The 21,000-nt window shown below is 39.0% G+C and overlaps 1 protein-coding gene across 3 annotated transcripts; it reads left to right on the forward strand.

Annotated features, from left to right (window-relative positions):
- Window positions 1–5,183: 5,183 nt before the first annotated feature.
- LOC138010642 (gamma-aminobutyric acid receptor subunit alpha-1-like) lies at window positions 5,184–17,419 on the forward strand. 3 transcript variants are annotated; one of them, XM_068857621.1, is made up of 9 exons: window positions 5,184–5,294; window positions 7,356–7,431; window positions 9,506–9,576; window positions 9,709–9,782; window positions 10,489–10,709; window positions 12,514–12,596; window positions 14,858–14,986; window positions 15,718–16,067; window positions 16,897–17,419. In XM_068857621.1, the coding sequence occupies exons 2-9, from the start codon at window positions 7,376–7,378 to the stop codon at window positions 17,167–17,169; spliced, it is 1,257 nt and encodes a 418-aa protein (XP_068713722.1). In that variant the 5' UTR covers window positions 5,184–5,294; window positions 7,356–7,375; the 3' UTR covers window positions 17,170–17,419. The 3 variants fall into 3 exon arrangements, with proteins under 3 accessions (XP_068713722.1, XP_068713720.1, XP_068713721.1); XM_068857619.1 differs by lacking the exon at window positions 5,184–5,294 and adding an exon at window positions 7,210–7,261; XM_068857620.1 differs by lacking the exon at window positions 5,184–5,294 and adding an exon at window positions 7,210–7,261 and having other exon boundaries at window positions 9,712–9,782.
- The last annotated feature ends 3,581 nt before the right edge of the window (window positions 17,420–21,000 follow it).

Here is a 21,000-nt window from a genome sequence, read left to right on the forward strand (position 1 = left end):
CTGAATCTGTTTATTATTATTCCTTTGATCTCATTCTTCACACCCTTAGTCGTATCTGAGTTAAAGAACCTCCACAACCAGAAGAAGAAGAACGATACCCAAAGTTTACTTTTAAAATTTTGCTGTCATCCTGCATTACTCTGCATCATTAGCAGAAATTCATGACATTTTGTTCACGTGATGATTTGTGTCTGCTTTTACCCTTGAAACCAAAGGAGCATGCTCACTGGAGTCAAATTGCGAAAACAACATGGAGCAACTGTACCAGCTTCACGTCTCAATCTTCCTTGGATTCTTGATCCGTTTTCCTTACTTAATTTAAACCATCGACCAGGAATCCAAAAATTAAGAAGGTCAATGTAGTCAAACTCATTTCCTCTCTCGTCTTTCATTCCAACAAGCTCATGCCATTTCATCAGAATTAGATATGGGATGTATATTGACAGAGCTATTTCAGATTCTAGACTGCGCTGCTGATTTATATAAGTCGGAGGGGATCCAGTGACTTTTAGCTTACAGCCTAGGGCTTCCTTTTCGAAATTGAGAGAAATATCAGACATTTTTAGCGGTATTCCTCTGGGCTCAGGATGTGAAAAACACGAAGAACAGTCGAGTATATTTGACATTCGTAATTTGGCGCGATTTTTCGCATCTAGGAGTCTGCAGATATTTGAAACAGCAGTAGAAAGCGTAAGAATGCTAGGTTGCTAAGCTAACATAAATATGGCAGCCTTTTTGTGCGAAGAAAGCTATGGAAAATGGTTGTTCTTCCCGTTTTTTTTTTTTTTTTTTTTTTTTTCACATCCTGCCTGACATTCGTGCGACCAGATGAAGGCTACATCCATTCGTGAAAAAGCTTCCTTTTCGATTCTGTTTTATCGTGAAATGTTTTATTTAACGTATTTTTTGAAGAAAAGTCATTAGGGGTCGGCACTGATGGAAGCGTGAAAGAAACGCACAGCCCAAAACTTGGAACTCAAGATAAGTGAATGTATTTTGGTCTAATTAGAAGGCAAGTACCAGCGTAAATCCTTGTTATTTTGGCGCTATTTGGCGGCTCGAACAATGAACGAAATGGTAAAAAAAAATCTTTGCTTCGTAGTGTAGTTTCATATTATGTATCAGGGAAAGGTCGGCACATGTAATTTAAGGACGTTCGCGCGAAATTTTTTCAACATTGATTTTCTTCTGAAACGTTTACCACTGTAAGATGATGAGTTAGTTATGTCAGAAATGTAAAAAAAATGGGGGGTCACCGACTTCGTTTTGGAGAGAACATGTCCGGAAAAACACCCAAAATGTGACAAAATCGGGCTTCGTTATCGAATAAGGCCAGTGTCTGTAAACCCAAATGTATTGCAATTAAATCTTTGAAGTGAAATCTTCTCTGCCAAATATTGTTTAAGTGGACTAATTAAGTGAATTTAGTCAACTGGTGAGGTTCCCTTAAAGATCAAGTTCGCATTTAGCGACCACAGTTTCACGCGCCTTGCAGCCGCAAGATGGCAGGATTTGATGTCCCGTGAGCAAAAATCTTGAAATTTTTTGAACTTCCCACATTGATTTTTTGTTCGATTTTGGACAACGTGGATATAATTGTAAATAAAATCCGTTTCTGGAAAGAAAAATAGGGGTCACCGAACGTCCAAGACCGTTAAATCCAGGCAAAGCTATAGCAATGGCCTTTTGCCCTATCAGTTCTCATTTTATTACTTGGCGCGCGCGCTCGTGTATGACGTGGCGTGTGCATTTGCGTGCGCAGTAAGGATGCGCAGAAACAATTGGCGCGAACGTCCTTAAGTTAAGCTATGATCTTAGCAGTTAGGAGCGCAATTTTTTCAAGTGCGTAGGGAAGCCTGAAAAATTCAGGAATTCAACGGGGTTTGAACCCGTGACCTCGCGATTCCGGTGCGACGCTCTAACCAACTGAGCTAGGAAGCCACTGACGTTGGGAGCTGGTCATTTGTGGGTTCTAATGGTTCCGTGAGGAATGAATCAATGATGAAATGGTATATGAAATGAATCATATATGAACTGCGGATATGAAATCAAGTGAAGCTATGATCCACTTCATGATAGAGGCGACAGCAGTCCAAGACTCTCGTGCTGCTTGTTAATTCTGCTGCGTACCCACGCATTGCATTCTTAAACTAGTAAGCCTTTGACGTCATTTTCACCTCGCTCCGGCTCTGTTCAGATCTTAAAGTTAGTAATGGCGGACCATTAAATAGGAAAATTTAGTTACAATAGATAGGTGTCTTTTTAAAATCAAGGCTTAAAATTCTGGTTGCTTTGTGTTTCAGTAACATATATTTGAAATCCAAAAACAATATGAGAATTGATTTTTTGGTCACAGGGGCACTTTAAAAGTGAGCGGTAATAATCTCGGTTTGCAAAGTAATAATTTTGGTTTGTTAGTTCATTTGCATTCAGTGGCTCCTCAGTTGAAAGCATAGTTAATCGAGAGACTAGTTATCAAAAGCAAGAACAATATCGCAATCGAATCGGATGTTGAATTGACCTGCGTGACAGAGCAAAATCTTTTGTTTTCACCTCGCACGGATTCGCAAATTAGTTGCGCATAATTTAATCGAAAGATTTGATTGGTTATCTTCGCGAAAAAAGTGCATTTCGTGCGCCGCCAAGGCTAATCAAAGGCTCCTTAGAGCAACCTCATGGTATGAATTTTTGGCGCCCTTGACTTAAGTGTCTCATTTGTAACCTGAAGATGCGAAAGTCAGACATGATCTGCAGCAGCACTGCAAACATGATCATCAAGAATGAGGATGGTGAAAATGCTGGACGTTATTATTTTCTCCATTAAGCGCTGCAAGACCTCTTTCAGAAAATATCCAGTGCAGATGGTTACACAATTGACAAGGATGTATCAAAGCTGTCAGCTGATGTTATGGAGGACACTCTTCTCAATGTACCCAAGTTAACATTTGATGTGCTCAGTGACGAGAAATTTATCAAGTCTATTGAACTTTGCAATTAGTTTTTTTTGGTTAAAATATGGGACTAACATTTATCAGAGAGTAGATGATGTTATGGATGACACTGATCTCAATGTACTGAAGTTAGCATTTTTAGAGACATGTGAAATAACATTTTTATTGATTTTTGTAAAAAGAGGCTGTTATTGTTGAAGTTTTTTTGACACTGTTATATTTTTGTTGAAAAAAAAAAATTCTTTACTCTGTCATTCTATGGTACATGTACATTCATATTCCAAGGCCCAATGATGGAAGATGCCTTGCGGATCCAAAATTGTAGGAGTTGGCAGAGGGGGTAATGGGCACATAGCATAGGAAATGCAATTTTTTCCCATGGTAAAATCATTAAACACATTACATTGAACTACACAGTGTTGTTGTTTTGAAGGGAAATTTTTCCATAAATGTAATTGTTGTTCCGAAGTTACTGTATAATTATTGTGATCTACATTTCTGGTACATTACTGGCTTTTTTGGGATATAGCAATTGTAAATCAAAGCATTATGTTGGTAATTACGATTAATGACAGAATTTTAAAATCTTTCCAGTTGGACAAATTCTTGGGCAACTAAATTATTCACAGATTTGGTAAAATCACCAGCTAATTTGTTATAATGAAAAGACTGTATGTGGAGCTTTTAAGTGAAATTTGATAATCAATGAGGGATTACAGAGCAGAAGAGTGATGTAAGATCCTGATTTCAAACAAGAAAATGTTATAATCCACAACAAAGGTTATGAGTTGCATAAAACTGAAGTTGGAGATCAATAAAATATTTTACTTCCCTATAGTTCTTGCATTTAAAGTGTTATAAATTAATACATTTTTTCACAGTCTGTTATTATGTCAGGGTGTCTATACAGAGTAGAAAGCAAGCAAACAAAAAGTCCAGATGGTATTGCTAATTAACAGTGCTTTTTTGGAAGGTTGTTATATAAATTAATCTGGTGGAATATTTCATCACTATCATCATTTTTCACTCAAAAATGCATCAAGTGTGATGACAGCAACAAGAAGAAATTCTATACAATGTTTTTCAACATGTGTAATATGCAGGAAAGAAAACTTGACAGTCAAACATTGGAATAGATGTACCAGTACATCATTTCAATTGGTATCCTTTGACCTTGATAGAGAAGTAGTAAGTTTACTTCATACATTTACATGTAGCTACTACCATATCATGTGGTATGTACATTATACACTCACTTTTGTGTGTTTTCATCTCTATAATGCTATTGAGGTTACACAAAATGCCATATGATAGGAGAAGGAAGGCTTCCCTTTTGTCCCAGATGATAAACCGCTCATTTCAATATACTGCTTTCTTCCTGTGGCCAGTCGATTCGTCGTCGTCCAAGGATGTCCTCCTAGCTGGGCTCTTCACCTCACGGTTTACCAAAATTAACTCTAAACCTCCATCCAACTACCACTTTGTTCCCAAAAGTCTCGAGAGGCCCCATAGTCCGTGATGTGCATTCAAAACACAGCACATTTCGAAGTTTTCGTCGTCGTGGGTGTTTGGGTCTTCACGCACGAATCGTTCATGTTATCGTCACTTTTAGGACTGAGACGCCCATTTCCCTGCAGTCGAGTATTCTGTAGCATATTTCCTTTCCATTTTTGGCTCCACAAAAGGTATGTTTTGATCAGGTTTGGAATCAAAAAACCATCATGCTTCAAGGGACAGGACGCCATTTTGAATCAGTCCAAGTTGTTCGGCATATTCCCGCCTTTGTACCACCCCCCAAATATACGTACACCGTGACTTTTAACAAGTAAACTTGTCGGGGAGGGGGAGAAACATTTGTTTAATCCACGTTAATGCATAAATTAATGTCTAACAAAGTGAGTCAGTGATTTTTAATTGAATTTCGCCCCCAAACCCTAAACCCCATAGCATGACTTACGTCATACCATGAGGTGAAAATGAAACAAAGACTTGTCGAGTATCATAACCACCTCCATGCATTAACTCTGTTGAAAGTAACTATCTTTAGTCGCCATTATAAACATCACAGGGATCCCAGCTCAATATACTGATTTCGATTTCAGAAAATTGCAAACTAATGTATCGTTAATGGTGACGCCCTGAGGTTGTTTAACTCTTGTTCTGAACATTACAAAAAGCTCAAGGTCAAACAAATTTGCATGATAGCATAATAGTATTGCTTTAAATACCACACAGACACTTAAATCTCATTTACAGTCACAGTTTCGTCTCGGCTTTACGCAACGATAGAAAATTTGGTTTGTATTTCCTAGGAAGATTGGTGTTCACCTTCTGTCAATTAAGGTTAGTTCTCATTAGTGTATTATGCTTTACAGGATGTAAGTTGTCTGTTGTTTCCTTTGCAAAGTAATCGAAGAGCATCAAAGCAGTTAACGTTATAGTTTTTGCACAAGCGAATGCATTAATTTCGTGATGGCGCAAGAAACCAAAACCAAAACCAATAGGAACTTTGAAATTCTCTGCGGAAGCGTAGTTCGATCCAAACTGACCCCTCGCAGCGTACGATGCATTTTCTGTCATATTTTGTTTTATTTACTGTCTTGTATTCGATTCTAAAACAAAAGGAGGTAAGTACTGGTTTCAAAAACTTGTGACTGTCAGCCAACCCAACTTGATCTGTGTTGTATTTTTGAAATTATAAACGCAAATTCTTGTCCAGCTTTAAATATAGTTAGACGTCGCCATAGTATCCAGTTTGCCACAATTGCAAGTTTGCCAAAACTTTCAGGCACTGCTCCTCAGTTTCTGCTGTAACATGGGCAGTTTAGAAGTCTGATATTGGCCGTTTTTACGCTAGAGACGCTTAATTCGTCCGGGACGAACTTGGGCAAACATTTTTTCTGCGTCTGTTAAATTTGCCTAGTGTAAAGACGGCCACAAGACACATTATGCGTCTGGACGAAGAATCCATTTTAGCGCGTCATCGAAGACGCACTAAACTGGAAAGTTCATCCCGACGCATTATGCGCCTAGCGCCCGTCTTTATACTAGACGAATTTAACAGACGCAGAAAAAATGTTTGCCCAAGTTCGTCCAAGACGAATTGTGCATCTCATATAGTTCGTCCCGTCTTTACACTAGATGTATAACATGAGAGACGCATAATTCGTCTTGACGGATTATGCGTCTCTAGTATAAAAACGGTCATTGATATTAAAGGAAGCGCTTTCGCCAGATGAGTTAAACAATACGAGGAAACCTTGCTTGAAAGTATATATATTACTTTTTTTCGTAAATCAGTTAAATTTCTTTGAGAGTACGATGAATAGCAGTGACGTATTTTAAGAAAAATATAACTGGAAGAATTCGAGCTTAAAGGAAACAGATCGAGTTGCATTTAGATTTTACTCAGCGGAAATCTTTCTCCCTTGGAGTAGTGCCGATTTTAAGTTGATAACCGCGATGGAAGTCCACAGCCCGGGTTTATGATTATTCAAAAATCAATTGCAAACTTTCTCCTCGTTATGTCTGACCTTCTTCGACTGTTTTTTTTTTTATATACTTCTGCAAAGCAATTTCTCAAACTTTTTCCGTTTATTGCATTTGTTTTCGTTGTTATTCCTGTGCATGAATCTCGATCGGGCGTCATATTTGCTCACTTGAGGCTAAATGCTTGGATGACCAATCTCTAACCGTCATTCATGATCTCCACATATCTCTAAAATACATTAGAAACAAGCATTAAATAACAGAAACAGGGCCAATACTTGGCCCTGTTGATGGACCAGGATGGTGTTTTGGTTTTAAAGGGAAAGAATGAGAGAAAACAGTTATGGGTGTAAATAGTTTATATAGAATATAAATAAAAACACACTGACAAACATAGACACAGAAGCTATTACGTAATATTTGCTAGTAAGGGTAATGGAGCTGAGAATCGCATCGACTGCATAACAAGGCACGTGCGAATTACGAAAAGAACAAAAGACGAAACCACAATGTCTTTTATTTGATTGGATAAACGAAATGACCAGTAACAACCGATGATAAGCTAACTTCTTGGACTTTGCATCATGATGAAATTGAAAAACCCTCGTGACACCCTTATGATTTGAGTGGGCGATGAAGTCGTTGCGGTTTTACAATAGATGTAACACTTAAGTGGGCTGTTTCCTTTTTAATTGACCTGTCTTGAAACTACCACAATTATATTGTTCAGCATTAAGTATCCTTTAATTATTGGAGACCACAATTTTAACAATGTAGGAGAGAGTTCTGTCCTGGCACCCAAATGCTGATTTTCAGATTCTGTCAGTGGCTCAAAAACGCCTCTTTCTAATCACCTCAAAATAATCAAATTCCTCAATAAAGTCAAAAATTTCCATTTCTCTTTTGTTTACTTAGTGTTAGTTTGTACCGCAAGAATGACTATGGAGCCTGCAGGATTTCGACTATTTCTTCTACTGTGCTGCTATGAAGTGTAAGTACCTTAATTTTTAGGCGTCCATAAGAGACAATTGCTTAAATTGTCAAGAAAAATGCGAGGATTATTTCCCCCAAGAAAGGCTATGATTAGTGCAGTAATGGACGCAATTTTAGCAACTGCGTCACGGTAGAGAAGCCTGAAAATTTCAGGACTTCAACGGGGTTTCTACCAGTGACCTCGCAATACCGGTGCGACACTTTAACCAACTGAGCTATGAACCCACTGACGTTGGGGGTTGGTCATTTTCAGGTTCTAATTTTCCCGTGTGGAATGAATCAATGGAGGAAATGATATATGAAATATGAAACATATACTGAACTGCGGATATGAAATCAAGTAAGGATCATAGCCTTACTTGATTTCATATCTGCAATTCAGTAACTGATTCATTTCATATATCATTTCGTTCATTGATCATTTCTCTATTTCGTTTAGTTAATGGGCCCACGCAGAAGCTCGAAAAACGGCCCATTGAAGGGAAAATAATGGAAAGTTATGCTTACACGAGAAGGCAACACTTGGTGTTACATGCACACATACCGTGCCCTACACGTTTCTCTTTAATTTCAGCGTAACTACAATTGTACAGTTCTAGCGGGCTGCATTCTAAAGTACGACCGCTAAACTTATTTGCCAATTTGTTGACTCACTATTTTATAAGGGAGGTTAAAATTATTGGGAAATTTTGCGGCGTGCAGATCAGTGTTGAACTTTCTGCGAGGTACATCCTAAAATGGCCATATAACTGTTTGCTTTTAACAAATTAAACCCCTGCTAAGTTATCGATACTGAAATAGGTCGTTTTTGTTCTATTTACACAAACAATTTTTTTCCCATGTATTCGTAACGTTTACGTTTTTGTCGACTGTCCCAAATAACGCCGACTAAAGTAAACGAAAGCTGATATTGCACGTTTTAAACAAGTCAGTCGTCGAGTGATGCCCATTTAGTTCCTAATCGTGTTAATGGCCTTCTTCACCACTTCGGCACCAAAATGTCTTTTATGGCATATTACAATTATGTCATTGATTATACTGAAAATTGTGGCAAATAAACGGAAACTGAAAATGAAACTAGAATGTGTGAAGGTTTTACATAAAGGGTCCTTAGATGTCTCGTGCATTCACTCTCAGACAGGAGTGTTTTACTGGAAAATACACCACTCATAAAATTCATAGAAAACTACATTTCCATATCTTCACTAGTGAGGATATTGATGACAGCATTTCCCGCCTTTGCGTAGTTCGTTGTACCGAATGGCGATTGATAGATTTGTGAAGTTCTCTAAAGCTGACGTAAAATCCTTTTTCTCAGAAACAAGGAAATTCTAACACGAAGAATAAAACTTCATACGGCTTAAAATTCTTCAAGGAGTTCCTTGCAAGTGAAAAAGAAATGCAAAAATTGAAGAAATTCCTGCCGCCGAGCTGCAAGAATTTGCGATAAAGTTTGAGCTCGGTGTTAGATAGAAAAATGGTGAGTAAAACACCCCTGTCTGTATATTAAAATGAAAATTTTACATTGGCTAAAAGAAATGAATTTTATTTTCTCTTGTTAAAAACAATATTTTACTCACTCGCTGCACTTGTTTGTAAAATATTGTTTTTACCACTCGAAATAAAATCATAACTTTGCGCCGCCGTGTAATATCCTCTACATCCCTTTAATGTTTAATGTGCCTTGCTCTGTTTTGTATTTGATACCAAGGAAGAAGATTAAGAGGCAAATGCCAACGCATTCAGATATTCATCGTTATCACCATCATCGTCATCGCCAACGTCATCATTATCGTCATCGTTATCGTGAACGTCATCATCTTCAACATCGTCGACAACATCATTACCATTATCATCATCATCATCGTCATCATCATCATCATCGTCATCGTCATCAGTATCGTCATCATCATCATCATCATCATCATCATTATCATCATCATCGTCATCATCAACGTCAACGTCATCGTCATCGTCATCATCATCATCATCGTCATCGTCATCAGTATCGTCATCATCATTATCACCATTACTCTGTTACACTGTTAATTTGATTCCTATTGCGTCAACAGAATTTATTGTGATAGAGAAGTGATAACCATGTTTTTCAAAGACTACGACAGTACAACGTACCCAAACTTCGGTAGGTATAGGTACTTACATGTAGCTAACAATAGATTAGGACTGATGAATTATCATAAAGTCGAGCAAATTCTACGAGACAAGCTCCCGGAAACAAGGCAGTGAATAATGGTCATTTTCTTTTACCCTTTAGAAGAAGGTACACCTACGAAAATCCGAAGCAGCATCTATATTGAATCGTTTGGAAACTTTGAGGAAGCTAACATGGTACGCTAAATACATTTTACGATCTTTGTTTTCGGAGTCGCTTGTGGCCTGGCTTTTCATTGTTAACAAAACGAGGCTTTTACATAACAATCTAGAATTAGAACGTAAGTACAACATGTTTTGTCCAAAGACATTAACTGTCACTTGATCCAACTAGATATGTTCAAGTTAATTCGCCAGAGTGTCTATTTCCAACAGCATCGATCTTATTTTTGTCCATATTTGGGCATAAAATTGGTGTCATAAAATCCCCAGCTTTGTTCCAAGGAAAAGAGTTGCAAGTTACACGCTTTAAGATCATGTGCTTCTGCTTAAGACTAATAACAGTTTAATAGGAGGTATTTTTTTTCTTAGAGTGGTGACTTCGGGATGCTGGGATAAGACTCCCAGCGCTTGTTGAACCAACAACCTTTCGATCACTTGTTCGGCCCTTTACCTGAGCAAACAATAACAAGCTCTTTGGGAAAAAAAAAGATGATTATTATTATTATTATTATTATTATTATTATTATTATTATTATTGTTGTTATTATTATTATTGTTATTGTTATCACCATCATCATTGTCATTGTTATGATGATGACGATGACGATGATGATGATTATTATGGTTATTATTACTAAGCCTTCTCCAAAGATCCCCCTATTTATGCACCACTTAGTAATCATAGCGATGACAAGCGAGATCCGTTATTGTTTTACTTCAGGAATACAAGGTACACGGTTACTTCCGCCAATATTGGACAGATTTACGCTTGGCTGGCAAGTCAAACCGAACACAAGTCCTCAGAGGAAGAGATATCAGTAAGATATGGAAACCAGATCCATACTGCTACAATGCACGTGAATCGAATCTGATGATCCCAGATGAAGAGCTGTACAGCTCCGTAAAAATCAGCCCCAGTGGTGACATGGTGATGAGCATTGGGTAAGAAAAAATTATCACAACTTGGTAAGCTCGAAATGGGAATGTGAGACTATGGGCTGAATCACAGACGCTTTATCAATTCATCTACACGTCTAAAGACCAACTCCAATGCTACGTTTAATATACCCGCCTTTTTTCTGCTTCTTCAGTTCGTCTCTCGTCTCTCTTCTCTTCCCTTTTCAGTCTCACCTGCGTCCTCAACCATTTGACTCACATGATCTGAAAGTTCATTTTCCTAACTACTTCCATATCTTTCTTCCTTGGCTGGTCATGAGAATTTGGTGTTTTATTAGGATCCTTCCCTTGCGCTGATAGTAATCTTCATTCTCAATGCTTGTCTACCTGACAGGGTATTGAAAGTGGGAGGTAAATTTACATATTGATCAATTCTGGAAGTCAAAAGGCTAAGAATTCACCTGTTCACCTCTATCACTTCCTGACATGGTGACTCGGGCATACTCGGAAAAAAAATCCGAGTGCTCCTTTGCAGCAGTCGAACCTACGACCTTCCGATTACGAGTTCGGCAGCTCTACCTCTTAGCGAATGGGGATGATCGGAAAAATCCGAGTGCTCCCGAACAAGAGACCAACTTACGACCTTTCAATTTCGATTCAAACGAGGAAAAGCCCAAAGAAGGATTTAAGAGAACGAGTAGAAAAGGCTATGTTCACTGCAAGATACATCCACGTATAGGAGATGATGAGAACGAGCCGCGATCAATTTGCAGAAATTTTAAACGCTATCGAACCAGACATCCCCAAAGAGAGTGATCATGATAAACGGGACTTTTTAAAAAGTGTCCCTCGGACTTGGCCTTGCTTCATACTCGCCGATAAAGGGTTCTGGCTCTTCATCAACGGCATTAACAACCACGGTGTGTCCGTCATCTTTGTTGCAAAAGATGCTAGAAGCCTACTGTAGGCTTCAAAATAGGTCTGATAGCGATTCGTGATTGGCTAGCAGCGCGGACGAGACTCGATTCAAGAGACAACTTTGTTGGAAGAGCGGCAAAACACTGTAACACTGTAAGTTACGTCGCGAAGAATTTGTCAAACCCGCGTGCGGGGCGTGTAGAGCTTTTAGTTGAGAGCGGTAAGCAATGACGACGGCGACAGCAACGAGAACGTCACAAATTTGCATGTGTAGTGGGCAAACGCCCTGCGCGTGCGTTTTTCACTTTTTTCCATTTCTTTGCCGTCGTTTGCAAAACAACAGCGTGAAATAGCCAAATTTGAGGTTTTATGAAAAAAGGCAGCACTTGAGGATAATTTTTCATTTTCTCCCCTAAGCTAACCGCCGTTCAGACCATGCAGTGTCCTTTTTTTTAGAAACTACGACACCCTTAACTTGATATATTAAAAATGTTGAAATAGTAACGAAGTGATTACAAGAACGTGAATTTATATTTTGAAATGACGTTCTCGTTGCCGTCGCTGTTGTCGTTGCTTAAGCTCCCTATTTTTTCATGGCGGTCTCGAAGTAGTGGTCATCGTCGTCGTTGTCCTCGCGTACTCTATGCTCCTTAATATTTATGACATGTCACGGTTCCTCTATTGTCCTGATACAGATAGCTTGTGTTATGTAACAGTACGCGACAATTTTTCAAGATGGCAGCACGCGGGAAATGTGAAAACGAAAATGAACAATCAATTAGCCAGCATCAAAAATACCATAATACTCTTTGTTTGTCCCTCCAAAATTTTGCATAAGCCTGGTTTCCCAAATTGTCTTAGTAAGTACGACGATCATTTCCTCGTATTATTATAATTCTATACATTCAATTGATCTTTCATTTCATTTCAGAGCTGTCATACTCGCTTCTTGCGTTATGAATCTAGAAGATTACCCATTAGACTCACAAACGTGTCATCTCGAATTTGGAAGCTGTAAGTAGTAGGTAGTTTAATTTAACGAAGAGGGTCATTTCAAAAAGAAGAGTCCTGCGTGCTCGAACAGAACAAATTTAAAAACCTGACAAATTGTGACTGCAGCTGACACTGTCACCTTCCGCTCAATAGGAGGTCACGAATCAACTTTGGAGCTTACAATAAATACACCTCTTCTAAGAAGTCCACAACCTAGATGTGTCGATCTGCGATGGAATGCTGCCTATCATTTTACTGCATTTTATACTGTCAGGACGCTTACTGTTATTTTAAATTAAGCACGAGAACGGCTAAAGCCTTTTTTAATTTTCGCGTGAGCAATCCCTCGCGCGTCTACTTGATTGCAGACCAATCAGAGGCGTTGTGGTCATCAGGCAAATCTGATTGGTCATCATTTCGCGGGACCTGTATTGAAAATTGAAATGATACCGTAAATTGATGGACCAAGGCCGAATGAGAGAGATCGGCTCCTCTGAGTATAATGGACTTCTGATAGGTCTTTCTTTTTTGATTACGTATTGTCAAATATCAACATTAACGATTTAATAGACGCGGAAAATAATGACTCCTCTACGGCATGGGTCGAACCAGCTCCAGGAGACTCGCGGAAGATCCTCGCGGTAGCCTTCAGAGTACTTTTCCACCGATTTAAACAGTATTCGACCGGATAAAGAGCTACATGTACAATGCATGTATCTGTCGCGACTGTAACTACAACCTCGTTCCCAGTGTCTCTCTTCTCTGCCTCCGTTGTCGTTGACAATGGAGGCAGAGAAGTGAGACCCTGGGAACGAGGTTGCTGTAACTGGTCAATATATGCAATCAAAATATAGCTGTTCCCACGGTTAACATCCTGAAAGCCATGGCGATTCAGAGTCGTGTTCGTTAGCATTTAAAATAAACAAAGACAATTCCCTCAGATTTCGATAAATGCTACCGTCGAAGCGTTTTAACTCACCAAAATCTAACGCTGAGAGCACAAAATGGCGAGGCCTACGGCGACTGTATCGTGAAGACGAGCTCTCATGGCCTACTCACATGTTCGCCACATGTCATATCACATGTAACGAGATTGTGAAGTAGTTTAATTTAATATAATTTAATTTAATTTAATATTTCTATTGCGCATAAGTCCATATAGAAATGATCAAATGCGCATTACAATGAATACAAACAATATCCTGAAACGAGAGCGAAAGCGAGGTCAGATGTCGTCATAAGTTCGCACCAGTTTCCCAGCCGATACAGGCCCCTGCAAAAATCAAGCGGTGGGGGGGGGGGGGGGGGGCATTTTGGTGTCCTTACAGCAATCTCGAAAAATTCTGCATAGCTGTACACAGGGACACCACCTCGAAAAACACAGAACGCAAAAACGAAATTACGTCGAACGCAATAGTCTTTGTCCAATTACGTCTCACGGTTTGATTACGAATTGTTCGACATAGCCTATTCAGTGACATATTAAACGTGTTCTTGATAAACGTTTTAAACTAAAGATTGCAATGCCATGTAATGAGCTATGCATTACATTGGATCAACACAAACAATGATAAGCATAAACAAACCACTGTTACGACAGATCAAACAACGTTCACAAAGGCCTACAGGCCGACAGCGCCAAGTTGGCGGACCATAGTTCCAGTTTCCAAGAGAATGCCTTCACGATTCAAAATTGTTTGCGTTTGAAAACTTTCAACTCTGGAAAGCGGAATCAAAAAGTTGCGGATTCCCATGCCACATTCGTCGGATACGTCTGGACGGAAGGCGAGTCCGCAAAGAAAAAGTTGCGGATTAATTAAGAAATGTCCTGATACGTGTGGACAGCGCTTTAATTAAGCCCTTATTCTTTAGCCATCGTCGCTAAAAATATAACACAAACAGCGGTCACGGTGATTAACAAGGTAAACCAACGCATGGTATGCTAGGCTGATACCGTTACAATGTTTGAAAACTACTTATATATTCATATAGTAAGGGGTCTATACATAGTTGCCCAGCCGGCCGCATACCAAACGTCAAGTCTATAAAAATGAATTGGTTTACCACGTTTATCACCGCTGTACCATTTTGCTAAAAGACTGAGGCTCTGGGACTCGGTTAGGTGGCGAATGTCCCGACCCGAGAATATTACTGGCGCGGAGGTGTCGAAGAGTGGGTTTCCCACAATTGTTGTGAGATACGACGAAGGAAATTGTAAGCTGGTAAATGAGAAAGGAGATGACTTGTATCGAGTGAGGATTTTTGTATCTCTTTCACGATAGACGCCTATACTGCTGATCAAATTATGTACGAATGGATTCCAGAAAAAATTGGAGTTGAAAGCAAGGAAATGGCTCAGTTTGAATACAAAGGATTCAAGTTATCATCTGGTGTAAGCGTTTATGCCGTTGGTAGGTATTTTCGCGGTAACTTGTTTTTCTGTTTATTGTCCGTTTGTCTGTCTGGGTTCAAAATCATCCTGGGCTTATTTATTCGTTTGAGCATTTCCGTGATTATCTTCGAGCTGTAGAAACAAAAGAAATGACGGTTGGAATTCTTATCTTTGTGACATGGGTTTAAGACTTAAAAAGATAAGAATAACGGCACAAGTTATGGAGTATTTTTACATGACGTCACGTCGGGCAGTGAAATAAAGAACCAGCGACCATGTTGGAGGAATGAAATATGCTTCTGGGAATAGGCCACTTTGGAAAATACCATAATACTCTTTGTTTGTCCCTCAAAATTTTGCAATAAGCATTGTCTTTGTTTTCCCAAGAGAAACTGGAAACAATGCTTATGCAATTTGTTTTTTTTGGGGGGGGGGGGACGGGGGGGGGGGGGGGGGCAAACAAAGACTGTTATGGTATTTTCCGAAGTGGCCGATTGAACTCTATTTTACTGAAAAGTTTTCCTTTTCTTGTAGTATGCAAATATGGCTTTTGGTCACATGAGCTAACACATTGTATTAAGAACAACAGAAATTCATGTTCCATTATGTCGCTTAGGTCTGGATCCGAAGTCACGTTCATCCTTGTGGCGCGTCCAAAAAAAAAAAGAAAAAGGAGGGGGAAGGGGGGGTATACTTAGCCTATCAAGGGAACATAAATGCTGACATACGTTTTTTCATTTCCGTTGCTAGGGAATTACTCAACAATAACTGTCACCTTTTCGTTTCAAAGACGCCTTGGTTACTTTCTCATTCAGATCTACTTACCGGATATGTTTCTTGTGATGCTAAGCTGGATCGCCTTCTGGATGAAAAAAGATGACATCGGCAACAGAATGGCTCTGGGTATCACCACAATTCTGACCATCATGTTCCTCCTTGGATCTCTGAATGGTAACTTGCCTCAAGTCAGCTATGCAAAGACATTGGATTGGTACCTGCTTGTATCCTTCAGTTTCGTGTTCCTGTCTTTGATTGAATCCACGACCGTGTATATACTCATAAAGAAAGCGACCAAAAAGGATGGAAATATAAGCCGCAAGGTAACGCAGTTTTTGTGAAGTACGGTCAGGAACGAATGAAGAGGCGCCTCCATGTACTCTGTATCCTTAAGTCCACCTTTGCGCGTATCTTTCTATTTTTAGAACTAACCCTTCAGCAGGAGATTCACATTTACATCAATTTGCATCAACTTGCACAATTTGCATATATTGGTCTTGCTATTTTTGTCTCCGTTTGACAATAAGTTTATTGTTATTATCCATTCTAAACAGAGCGTGGAGAGCCGAAGAACTAGGGTCGTTCTAAAAATAGAAAGATAGGTGCCAAGTTTGACTCATAGGGCTTGTATGGGAGAGGCAAGCTCCTTATCATGGGCTTTTGATAAGGTGTACTTGTTGATGCTTCAATTCATGTTTACCTCGTCGTTGACGAAGTCATTTAGTGAGGTTTATCATTATTGTCATCGTCATCACCAACATCGTCTTCGTCATCATCATTATCATCGTGATCATCATCATTGTCGTCGTCATCATTATGACCATTGTCGTCCCCAGGAGCAGTTTACTTGATTACTGACAATCGTTGTCATCATTATCATCGTGATTACCATCTCTCTCGTCGTCATCATCATCGCCATTATTCATATTATTACCAACTTTACCCGATTATTCACGATGACTTCTTCGTGATCATTTACATTATCGTAAAGCGTCATCATTCTCATCGTCGTCAACATGGCTATCACAGTTATCATGACTATTTTTCTAGCCAACTGACAAGGTCGTTGTCATCAATATCATCATCGTCATCTTTATCTTAATTGTCACCATGCCGTTGTTGATTGCTCATTCTATTCTTCCAATCTTTTAGATCCCCAAATCCAAATCACTGTCTGGCTCCGAGACTAATGATAGAAGTAGCAAGAAGCCCAATGGCCATGCTTATATGGGGAATGGAGAAGACCTTGAAATGGGTCTTAAGGACATCAAAGTTGACAAGATATCGTTGGATAGTTGCGAAATACAAGAGAACACGAAAAACAAAAGAATGAAAAAGATGGCAAACCTGATTGACAGCATTTCGCGTGTATTGTTTCCTTTGACCTTTGCCTGTTACAATATTTTTTACTGGACACATTACTAAACAGACAAGGGTTGTGTTGCGTTAAATGGACGATAGCACAAAACGCAAGATTAGTTGGTCGAAATTTGCTTTTGTTTGAAAGCGGTAGATCGGCCATGAAAATATATCTTCATATACCAAAAGTACTCTTTTTTTGCCTGTGCACAATAAAGGAATGGAATTCTTTACCCAATGACGTATTGATCTGAGAAATCAAGCCTTGAAGTCTGTAAGAATTCCCTGAATAATATATATGGATAAATTATCTTGACTGAATCTGTTTATTATTATTCCTTTGATCTCATTCTTCACACCCTTAGTCGTATCTGAGTTAAAGAACCTCCACAACCAGAAGAAGAAGAACGATACCCAAAGTTTACTTTTAAAATTTTGCTGTCATCCTGCATTACTCTGCATCATTAGCAGAAATTCATGACATTTTGTTCACGTGATGATTTGTGTCTGCTTTTACCCTTGAAACCAAAGGAGCATGCTCACTGGAGTCAAATTGCGAAAACAACATGGAGCAACTGTACCAGCTTTACGTCTCAATCTTCCTTGGATTCTTGATCCGTTTTCCTTACTTAATTTAAACCATCGACCAGGAATCCAAAAATTAAGAAGGTCAATGTAGTCAAACTCATTTCCTCTCTCGTCTTTCATTCCAACAAGCTCATGCCATTTCATCAGAATTAGATATGGGATGTATATTGACAGAGCTATTTCAGATTCTACACTGCGCTGCTGATTTATATAAGTCGGAGGGGATCCAGTGACTTTTAGCTTACAGCCTAGGGCTTCCTTTTCGAAATTGAGAGAAATATCAGACATTTTTAGCGGTATTCCTCTGGGCTCAGGATGTGAAAAACACGAAGAACAGTCGAGTATATTTGACATTCGTAATTTGGCGCGATTTTTCGCATCTAGGAGTCTGCAGATATTTGAAACAGCAGTAGAAAGCGTAAGAATGCTAGGTTGCTAAGCTAACATAAATATGGCAGCCTTTTTGTGCGAAGAAAGCTATGGAAAATGGTTGTTCTTCCCGTTTTTTTTTTTTTTTTTTTTTTTTTCACATCCTGCCTGACATTCGTGCGACCAGATGAAGGCTACATCCATTCGTGAAAAAGCTTCCTTTTCGATTCTGTTTTATCGTGAAATGTTTTATTTAACGTATTTTTTGAAGAAAAGTCATTAGGGGTCGGCACTGATGGAAGCGTGAAAGAAACGCACAGCCCAAAACTTGGAACTCAAGATAAGTGAATGTATTTTGGTCTAATTAGAAGGCAAGTACCAGCGTAAATCCTTGTTATTTTGGCGCTATTTGGCGGCTCGAACAATGAACGAAATGGTAAAAAAAAATCTTTGCTTCGTAGTGTAGCTTCATATTATGTATCAGGGAAAGGTCGGCACATGTAATTTAAGGACGTTCGCGCGAAATTTTTTCAACATTGATTTTCTTCTGAAACGTTTACCACTGTAAGATGATGAGTTAGTTATGTCAGAAATGTAAAAAAAATGGGGGGTCACCGACTTCGTTTTGGAGAGAACATGTCCGGAAAAACACCCAAAATGTGACAAAATCGGGCTTCGTTATCGAATAAGGCCAGTGTCTGTAAACCCAAATGTATTGCAATTAAATCTTTGAAGTGAAATCTTCTCTGCCAAATATTGTTTAAGTGGACTAATTAAGTGAATTTAGTCAACTGGTGAGGTTCCCTTAAAGATCAAGTTCGCATTTAGCGACCACAGTTTCACGCGCCTTGCAGCCGCAAGATGGCAGGATTTGATGTCCCGTGAGCAGAAATCTTGAAATTTTTTGAACTTCCCACATTGATTTTTTGTTCGATTTTGGACAACGTGGATATAATTGTAAATAAAATCCGTTTCTGGAAAGAAAAATAGGGGTCACCGAACGTCCAAGACCGTTAAATCCAGGCAAAGCTATAGCAATGGCCTTTTGCCCTATCAGTTCTCATTTTATTACTTAGCGCGCGCGCTCGTGTATGACGTGGCGTGTGCATTTGCGTGCGCAGTAAGGATGCGCAGAAACAATTGGCGCGAACGTCCTTAAGTTAAGCTATGATCTTAGCAGTTAGGAGCGCAATTTTTTCAAGTGCGTAGGGAAGCCTGAAAAATTCAGGAATTCAACGGGGTTTGAACCCGTGACCTCGCGATTCCGGTGCGACGCTCTAACCAACTGAGCTAGGAAACCACTGACGTTGGGAGCTGGTCATTTGTGGGTTCTGATGGTTCCGTGAGGAATGAATCAATGATGAAATGGTATATGAAATGAATCATATATGAACTGCGGATATGAAATCAAGTGAAGCTATGATCCACTTCATGATAGAGGCGACAGCAGTCCAAGACTCTCGTGCTGCTTGTTAATTCTGCTGCGTACCCACGCATTGCATTCTTAAACTAGTAAGCCTTTGACGTCATTTTCACCTCGCTCCGGCTCTGTTCAGATCTTAAAGTTAGTAATGGCGGACCATTAAATAGGAAAATTTAGTTACAATAGATAGGTGTCTTTTAAAAATCAAGGCTTAAAATTCTGGTTGCTTTGTGTTTCAGTAACATATATTTGAAATCCAAAAACAATATATGAATTGATTTTTTGGTCACAGGGGCACTTTAAAAGTGAGCGGTAATAATCTCGGTTTGCAAAGTAATAATTTTGGTTTGTTAGTTCATTTGCATTCAGTGGCTCCTCAGTTGAAAGCATAGTTAATCGAGAGACTGGTTATCAAAAGCAAGAACAATATCGCAATCGAATCGGATGTTGAATTGACCTGCGTGACAGAGCAAAATCTTTTGTTTTCACTTCGCACGGATTCGCAAATTAGTTGCGCATAATTTAATCGAAAGATTTGATTGGTTATCTTCGCGAAAAAAGTGCATTTCGTGCGCCGCCAAGGCTAATCAAAGGCTCCTTAGAGCAACCTCATGGTATGAATTTTTGGCGCCCTTGACTTAAGTGTCTCATTTGTAACCTGAAGATGCGAAAGTCAGACATGATCTGCAGCAGCACTGCAAACATGATCATCAAGAATGAGGATGGTGAAAATGCTGGACGTTATTATTGTCTCCATTAAGCGCTGCAAGACCTCTTTCAGAAAATATCCAGTGCAGATGGTTACACAATTGACAAGGATGTATCAAAGCTGTCAGCTGATGTTATGGAGGACACTCTTCTCAATGTACCCAAGTTAACATTTGATGTGCTCAGTGACGAGAAATTTATCAAGTCTATTGAACTTTGCAATTAGTTTTTCTTGGTTAAAATATGGGACTAACATTTATCAGAGAGTAGATGATGTTATGGATGACACTGTTCTCAATGTACTGAAGTTAGCATTTTTAGAGACATGTGAAATAACATTTTTATTGATTTTTGTAAAAAGAGGCTGTTATTGTTGAAGTTTTTTTCACACTGTTATATTTTTGTTGAAAAAAAAAAATTCTTTACTCTGTCATTCTATGGTACATGTACATTCATATTCCAAGGCCCAATGATGGAAGATGCCTTGCGGATCCAAAATTGTAGGAGTTGGCAGAGGGGGTAATGGGCACATAGCATAGGAAATGCAATTTTTTCCCATGGTAAAATCATTAAACACATTACATTGAACTACACAGTGTTGTTGTTTTGAAGGGAAATTTTTCCATAAATGTAATTGTTGTTCCGAAGTTACTGTATAATTATTGTGATCTACATTTCTGGTACATTACTGGCTTTTTTGGGATATAGCAATTGTAAATCAAAGCATTATGTTGGTAATTACGATTAATGACAGAATTTTAAAATCTTTCCAGTTGGACAAATTCTTGGGCAACTAAATTATTCACAGA

Source organism: Montipora foliosa, chromosome 7, assembly GCF_036669935.1.
Source record: "Montipora foliosa isolate CH-2021 chromosome 7, ASM3666993v2, whole genome shotgun sequence".
In the NCBI taxonomy this organism is placed as follows: Eukaryota; Metazoa; Cnidaria; class Anthozoa; order Scleractinia; family Acroporidae; genus Montipora; species Montipora foliosa.

Bases quoted from the DNA above. Each gene is read 5' to 3' on its own strand.
- LOC138010642 (XM_068857619.1), top strand. The intron at 7,432-9,505 runs GTAAGTACCTTA...TTGCGTCAACAG, and splicing joins CTACTGTGCTGCTATGAAGT to AATTTATTGTGATAGAGAAG. The intron at 9,577-9,708 runs GTAGGTATAGGT...TTTACCCTTTAG, and splicing joins TACAACGTACCCAAACTTCG to AAGAAGGTACACCTACGAAA.